Consider the following 7,523-nt stretch of genomic DNA (forward strand, 5'->3'; position numbering starts at 1 on the left):
ATGTGACTCCAAGCACTCCCCTAGCACACATTCCATGGAGCGTTCTTAAGCCCTTGTGCAAACATGGTGGACCAAAAGACGCTAGAGGTTTTCTTGATTTTTGGATTCTAGATTCTCGATTTTCGATTCAAGTGTGTGATCTTCACAAATAATTTTTTTAAATCCGACCTACCAACTTTTTAGCTCTAGCATATGCTATCGACTTAGTCCATTCACTAGCATGCTCTTTGATGTTCTCAAATCGTATTGCGACCGGACAAGCAGTCGAAATGGGAACAATATCTTCCATTGTTACCGGACATGCCACAAGTTGTCATCATTAAGTATGGCAAAAAACAATCAAAAGTGAGTAATTATTTTGTGGTGTTTGTCTTTTCTGCCTGAGCACTTTTCACTTAGCCTCTAGGTAACTCCGTGGGGCCAAGAGAGTAGTGTGGAATGAGAGGAGTTGGATGGGATGTAAATAACAAGATTAGAAGTTAGCTAAGTTGTACACTATGATTTCGGCCCACAATTGTATGTATGTGACCATGTTGTTTTAAGATTTCAAATTTCTTGCCCTAAACTCACTCTAATGCACCTTGCTTATTATATGCATCGTAGAAGTTAGCTAAGTTGTATCCTATATTTTGGCCCACAATTGTATGTATGTGACCTTGCTCTTATGATTTCAAATTTATTTTGGCTTGAGGGCGTGCATGCACGAGTGGCCCGGGGGGCGTCGCGCCATAGTGCGAGCGGGCTTGCAGGATGGCTCCACGCGATGGGGGGGGCTCATGGTACGACCCAATAAGGGGGTGACGACACAGCTCCGGGGCGGGTGGGCGGGCGAAGGGGGGGCTCGCGGCCCTATTCAACGTGGGATGACGGCACGACTCAAGGAGGGGTTGTTTGTTTGACGGCATAGCCTGGGGGGTTTCTTCGACACGGCCCAGAAAAGGGTGCAGCACCACGACTTCCTGGGAGGTCACCCATCCCAGTATTGTTTTGGCCCAAGCGCGCTTAACTGCGGAGTTCTGATGGGATCCTGTGTATTAGCAATACATCAAGGAAGCGAACTCGAGACACTACAACACAAACAGAGGAGGAGGTTTCCCATATCATAAACATTCCACGTTTCCAAGGCATCAAACGGGGCTTTCTTGGACGAAAATAGTCCTCCGTGCAAATCCCCCCCTCCCCCCCCCCCGTGGGGACACGTAGACAAATACTCCTACGCACATCCACCCAAGTCCAGCACCGCGCGGAGATTTCGACAAACACTCCTACGTACATCCGTCCAAGTGCATGCAAGCGCGCTTTGAAGTGCAGGCACCAACCCAGCATGGACACTTAGACATAGCAGAGCCCGTTCCACTCATTTCCACCCCGTGGGCATTCTCACATTGCTCCCCCCCCCCCTTTCGCACAAATCTCCCGCTTTGGCATCGAATAATCAATGCGCTTTGTGTTGGGGTGTGTGTTGTTTTGTGGAGAATAAATTTTGAAATTCTGCTTAAATATCAGAATCTCCTTTTTTGGCAGAATCACTGAGAATCACCCTTTTTTTTCCAGACCAAGGGAGTTTACACACGGGGCAGGCTGCCCAAAACATGGTGGCCATTTTTAATATGGCAGGCGGGTCTCGAGGCGTAGGGGTTACACACCGCCAATTCCTAAAGAATGAAGAAATGAACTAAACCCTTCTCTGATTGGCTGGAGAATGAGTGTGCCATATTTGGGCAGCTTGGGAGGCCGTCTAGAATTCCTTGAAATTTGGCACTGATGTGGATGCCAGCAAGGATAGAAGATGTGCAATGTTACGGCAATGTGTAAACATGCGAGCACCCAGATCCATTGTGTAAACATGCGAGCACCCAGATCCATTGTGTAAACATGCTGCTATTGGTTGAATGGCGGACGCAGTGCCAGTGTGTAAACCACCCACGTCCACGTAGAAAAATGACGATTTTGGCATCTTACAAAGGACTATTGTAAGCTACCAAAAGTTGCATCGACTGTGGCACAATGCTGGCGTGGTAGCAGAGAGAGAGAGTGTGTGTGTGTGTGGACCAAAATAGCCATAACCTTTTTTTTTGGGTAATGCGCATTGTGATATGATTTATTGATACTACCCACGCACATGCTACACACATAAAGTTAGCCTTGACAGGCGTGGCATCAATTGCGCTAGAATTGCAACACTGCAGGTGATTCTACATTCACTAGGCCCGCACACATTGCCATGACCCGTGTTGGGCAGATATCTGCATTTGCCACATCAGCTTCTGAGCGTAGCACGACCTGAAAATTGAATACCGACCCTTATATTCAAGGGGAAGGCCAAAATTAAGCTTGGCCTTCTTAGCAAACAAATTTTCCTATTTCTCATATATAAAATTTAGAAAACTTTCCAGGGCCAAAAAGGGGGCACTGCAGATTAGGGTTTGAGCATCTCAAGGAGTTTTCTGCGTTTTTCCTCCACAAGTCCCTCTTTTTCCTGCAGATGCTTCTTCATTGCCTCCACCAGTCTCTCTTTTTCCTCCACAAATCTCTCTTTTTCCTTCAAGAGGAGAAGCCCCGCCTGCTTCTCCTCCTCGAGACGTTGAAGGAGACGATTCTCCTGCTTCTCTGGAGGAAAAAGAGATGTGCAGCAAATGGAGCAGCATCTGAAGAGCGAGATAGAGCAGCGGGCTTGGAACTACTCAGAGCGAGACGGCTAAACGACGTCCGCGGCCTTTTTGAGCTACTTGAAGAGCGCCTCGCCCAAGCGGCGAACATTACGGCACAGATTTGTGGTAAGCGATCCTCCGATGTTGTCTTGGCAGCGTGCATCGAGCGGTGTACGAACGTACGTGCTGTGTTGTCGCATGCCGGCAAGCAGTTGGCTGAGCTGCAGGGCTTTCTTGGCGGTGTTGTATCAGACTTGTACAAGTGTATTCTGTGTTGTCGCAGCATGTGCATGCCGGCAAGCAGTTGGCTGAGCTGCAGGCCAACGGCCGATCCCAAACACACCAGCACCTCAACCTGCTCGGGCGACAAAGGCAAGGTGGGAGGAGAAGGGAGCACCGGGCTAAAGACAAGTTGGAACTTCTGGCTCTGAGTAGTTGAAGAGCTGCTTGAAGAGCGCCTCGCCCAAGCGGCGAATATTACGGCCCGAATGAAGGGCACCGATTTGTGGGAAGCGGTGCACGAACGTACGCGCTGCCAACACCGCCCCTCACTGCTACAACGTGTATTCTGTGTTGTCGCAGCATGTGCATGCCGGCAAGCAGTTGGCTGAGCTGCAGGCCCAAAGGGGAGCAACAGAGTTTCAGAGAGGGCCTTTGTCGCCGAGCAGGTGGAGGTTCTTGTGTGTTTGGGATCGGCCGCTCAAGTGAAGCTTGTAGAAGTCTGATACAACCAGGTAGACCTACTATTCTTCTTTGTCCTTCTATGTTTATTGTTTCAATGTTGCTCTTATTTGTTCATTGTTTGAATGTTGCCCTTATATTCTTTTTTTTAATTATCGATCGGACAGGCGCATGTGATCAAAAAAGGATGCTGAAGAATGTCTTTTTGTGGCCAGCTTAGGGTTAATTGTGTGGATTAGCCACGGATATTTTCCCTTAAAAGGGACTCTTAACATTTTGCTGTAGTTTTGAAGATCCCTTTTAAGGAAGTAGTGGATCTGCAAAGTCTGTGTATTGAGATCAAGCTTAAAAAGCTTAAGGCATGGGAGCCGAATTTCCTTACAGTTGCTGCCAACAGAACCTGGTATTCATACCAGGGAAGCTACGTGGTGAATTGGTGTTAGAATAATGGAGTAGCTTTGTGGTCTGCATGGCCAATATCGTGTTTCATGCAAAATTTATTCCAGGCATAATGTTTGTTGATGCTTGTCCATTGAATGTGTTAGGATGCCTTGACAAGATTATGTTATACACATGTTTTTGATGCTGTATTGCTGATGGCTAGCTGCACAGGCTTGTATGGCCTTTCTTAACATATGCAGTTTTTCTAGGCTTTGATGTTTTCCTTAAAATATGTAGAGTGATTACGATATAGGGCTTTGATCGCATGCGGCAAGGTCTCGCGCCTACATTTTGTATGTGGTATATTCACGCAAAATGGAACACTCGTCATTACCATTTTTTTCTCCTGCATTTTTAAATGTCTTTTATTTTTTAAATGTATTCTCGTTTTGCCTTCACCCTCAAAAGCTCACTGTGCACCAGGGTTGCCTTTTGATGAGTGGCCCCTTTCCCTTTCCTTTTTTATAATTTCAATGTAATTTTTAATGGGCAAAATTAAACGGTGCCAGTATAAAATGGCTGAAAGCCCTCCATATCTGCAGAGCCACAGAGGGGCTGTCAAAAATGTACAACTTGATAGAATTTCAAATTTTACAGCCTGTAATCATGTATTATATAGTATAGTCACATGGCATTTCATTTTTTACACCGGGTCTCGGATTTTGTATCTGTGCTTGGTCCCAGTGGTATTGGGGTGTGGGCTTACTTGTTAGATGAATACAATGCCATGGCTCTCTTTGATGAGAAGTGAGATGTGTGAAATTACGAGCTGTCTTGTATGCTCTTATAGCATTTTGTGAAGAAAGTCTCCTTTGTAGTAGCGCATAACTCAAGATAGCGTTGTTAAATCCCTTATATCTTGGTCGTACGTTCTCCAAATGAGAACCTTCCAAAAACAAGAATTGATTCTCACATCGATTTCGATAGGGTTACGTGGGTGCTTTTCTTGAAACTGTTGTAACTCTTAAAATAGAACTCTTTTGAGAGTGTGTCTGAAATACACATCTTTTTTAAGAAAAGTAATCTTAAAGTTTTTAACTATCAGTAATAGTGTACATAAAAATAGTCTTTTAAATCAATCTTAAGGTTTCACACTAAAAAAAGGGTTATCTTTTGACAATATGGAACATGAGTGATCTACCAACACATTATCTTCGACTTTGAAATCCGACAGGAGCCCGTGATCCAGCAGGTCCGAGATCAGCAAAATTTACATCCAAAGTAGTCGGCGTAGGAGATCCAAGCCCAAATCTGATCCGAGTCTGCGTCTACGTTTCGGACCGGGAGCTGAAATTCAAAGTTGGAGTGGCGCATTGTTCGTCCGCTGCCGGACCATCCTCCTCTAGTCGGGGATCATCCCCCAGTTTGTCGGGGATGGGTTCTCTATCACAGTAGCTCCTATGATACTATGCAGGGCATATCAAATGCAGTTCAATAGGGTTATGCTCATGAATATGATTTAGATGAAAGCATGGGCAGCTTGTAGATTCTTCAATTGGTGGATATTGGGGTAGATAAGGATGGATGTAAGGCATTCAGTCACCACCAGGAGTATGCAGGCAGGCTACATGAAGAAGCACTCATATTAGGTCCGAGAGATGTTGCTGAAGTCGGCGGGAAGTCTCAAAGGACAAGATCACTACATGATGGCGGGGGGAAGTCTCGAAGGACAAGATCACATCATGGCGGGGGCAGTGTTGGATCACAAGTGTGTTTACTTGAGGTTCGAAGCTTACAGATGAGGAGGCTGTGCAAGGAAGAGCTGGCAGTTATGTACAAGGCCGTGCTAGGCAGGGGCAGCAATTGCATGGTACTAAAGATGGTGCAGTGGACACAGATTGAGCAGGGGTGGCTGGATAGCAAGAATGTGCTCGAGATGCAACTATACATTGGGATTTTGAGCCTGATGATGATAAGAAGGATGGGTTCTCTATCACAGTAGCTCCTATGATACTATGCAAGCAGGGCATATCAAATGCAGCTCAATAGGGTTATGCTCATGATGATTTAGATGAAAGCATGGGCAGCTTGTAGATTCTTCAATTGGTGGATATTGGGGTAGATAAGGATGGATGTAAGGCATTCAGTCACCACTAGGAGTATGCAGGCAGGCTACATGAAGAAGCACTCATATTAGGTCCGAGAGATGTTGCTGAAGTCGGTGGGAAGTCTCGAAGGACAAGATCACTACATGGCAGGGGCAGTGTTGGATCACAAGTGTGTTTACTTGAGGTTCAAAGCATACAGATGAGGAGGCTGTGCAAGGAAGAGCTGGCAGTTATGGACAAGGCCGTGCTAGGCAGGGGCAGCAATTGCTTGGTACTAACGATGGTGCAGTGGACACAGATTGAGCAGGGGTGGCTGGATAGCAAGAATGTGCTCGAGATGCAACTATACATTGTCCATAGTGGAGCCAAAATGATAGCTCACGATCATGAGCAGATGAAGTGTGTTGCAAAGATGGCAGAAAGAAGGAAAAAAGACACAGATAGGTAGGAGGAGAGAGGTCTCCCAGATGCTCGGATGAATGAGCAAGTGGATAACCAATCTGTACTTTATGCTCGATGTTGAGTGGGCAAGTTATGGATAGTCCAGATGATGTTTCTATCCATGGGGGTGGGATGGTTATGGTGAGGGTTGCGGGAGCATGGAGGCTAGAAGAGCCAGGTGATGTCCTTGGATGTCTCTAACCTTGCATCAGATTTCCCTCATGGTGTAGATGGTCAAGAAAATCTAGTTTCTAGTTTCAGTCAAGATGATGACATAGAATGGTTTGACATGTTGCTTGCAAATGACGGAGTGCTTGTCCATGGTGATAACTTTGCAGAAGTGGATGCAACTTGGTTTGACACTTTGCTAGAGGAGGATATTCTCCAGAATCCATGAAACCAAAGGATCTCAGTGATGTGGATTATGTAGATGGTTATGGTATGGTCAGACAGGTTCCAGTTTATACCATGGTGCTGGTAAGAGCTTATACAGTGATGCATAAGGTGCAGCATGTAGCAATGCTGGTGGTACTTCATCGACACAATTTCATGGTTGTGTGCCATTTTTGGTACATATTCCAGCTATTGCTGGAGCTCTATTTCCATATTTTCTTGGAGATAGGCTATTCTTGGCCTATGATGCAGTTGCTGGAGGCTACACATCGACATATTTACATGTAGATATCTTTATGATGATGTCCAAATGCTGGATACATGGTCCACTCCATGCTCTTGGAGTGTGGACATCCTAATTCATACATGGTTCTATGTTTTCATTTTATATGATCATGTATGGATGATATTATATTTGATGGGTTTCCAGCCCTGGCATGCTGCCATGAAATGGTTGCATTGTATTTACACTATGATATATGTTATGTGCACAACATTGGCACGACCCTATGTTTGTGGGTTCGAGTTGTTGGATTTTCTATCCAATCCACTGGGTGTGCCAAGTGTTAGCCCGTGTGTGCATGCGCCACATGTGAACTCACCCTTAACCTTACCTCTTCACCTACCCTATGCCTTTTCGCATTCACCCATACCGCTTCGTATCCTTGTGTGCACAGGGGATATAACCACCATCATCTTTTGTATTCGACACAACACATGAATGAATCTTAAATCTGAGTAGAAGCTTTAATGGATCTCTCTGCATTTTTCTTTGCAATTAATTTCCTGTTAGGGTTGTGGCCTTAACAATTTATTTTTGATAGTGATCTAGAACGGCTTAAGAAGCTATTAGAAAGTGAAAGCCAGC

The 7,523-nt window shown here is 45.4% G+C and overlaps 1 protein-coding gene across 2 annotated transcripts; it reads left to right on the plus strand.

The window, feature by feature from the left end:
* Nucleotides 1-2,355: 2,355 nt before the first annotated feature.
* Nucleotides 2,356-7,205, plus strand: LOC147624566 (uncharacterized). Of its 2 annotated transcripts, none has more exons than XR_015269111.1 (2): nt 2,356-3,385; nt 3,500-7,205. XR_015269111.1 is itself a non-coding variant. In XM_086819580.1 (2 exons), the coding sequence occupies exons 1-2, from the start codon at nt 2,486-2,488 to the stop codon at nt 3,550-3,552; spliced, it is 345 nt and encodes a 114-aa protein (XP_086675706.1). In that variant the 5' UTR covers nt 2,359-2,485; the 3' UTR covers nt 3,553-7,205. The 2 variants fall into 2 exon arrangements, 1 of the variants encoding a protein (XP_086675706.1); XM_086819580.1 differs by having other exon boundaries at nt 2,359-2,777.
* The last annotated feature ends 318 nt before the right edge of the window (nt 7,206-7,523 follow it).

This window comes from Cibotium barometz, chromosome 25 (genome assembly GCF_041138505.1).
Source record: "Cibotium barometz isolate CiBa-2024 chromosome 25, ASM4113850v1, whole genome shotgun sequence".
Lineage (NCBI taxonomy): Eukaryota > Viridiplantae > Streptophyta > Polypodiopsida > Cyatheales > Cibotiaceae > Cibotium > Cibotium barometz.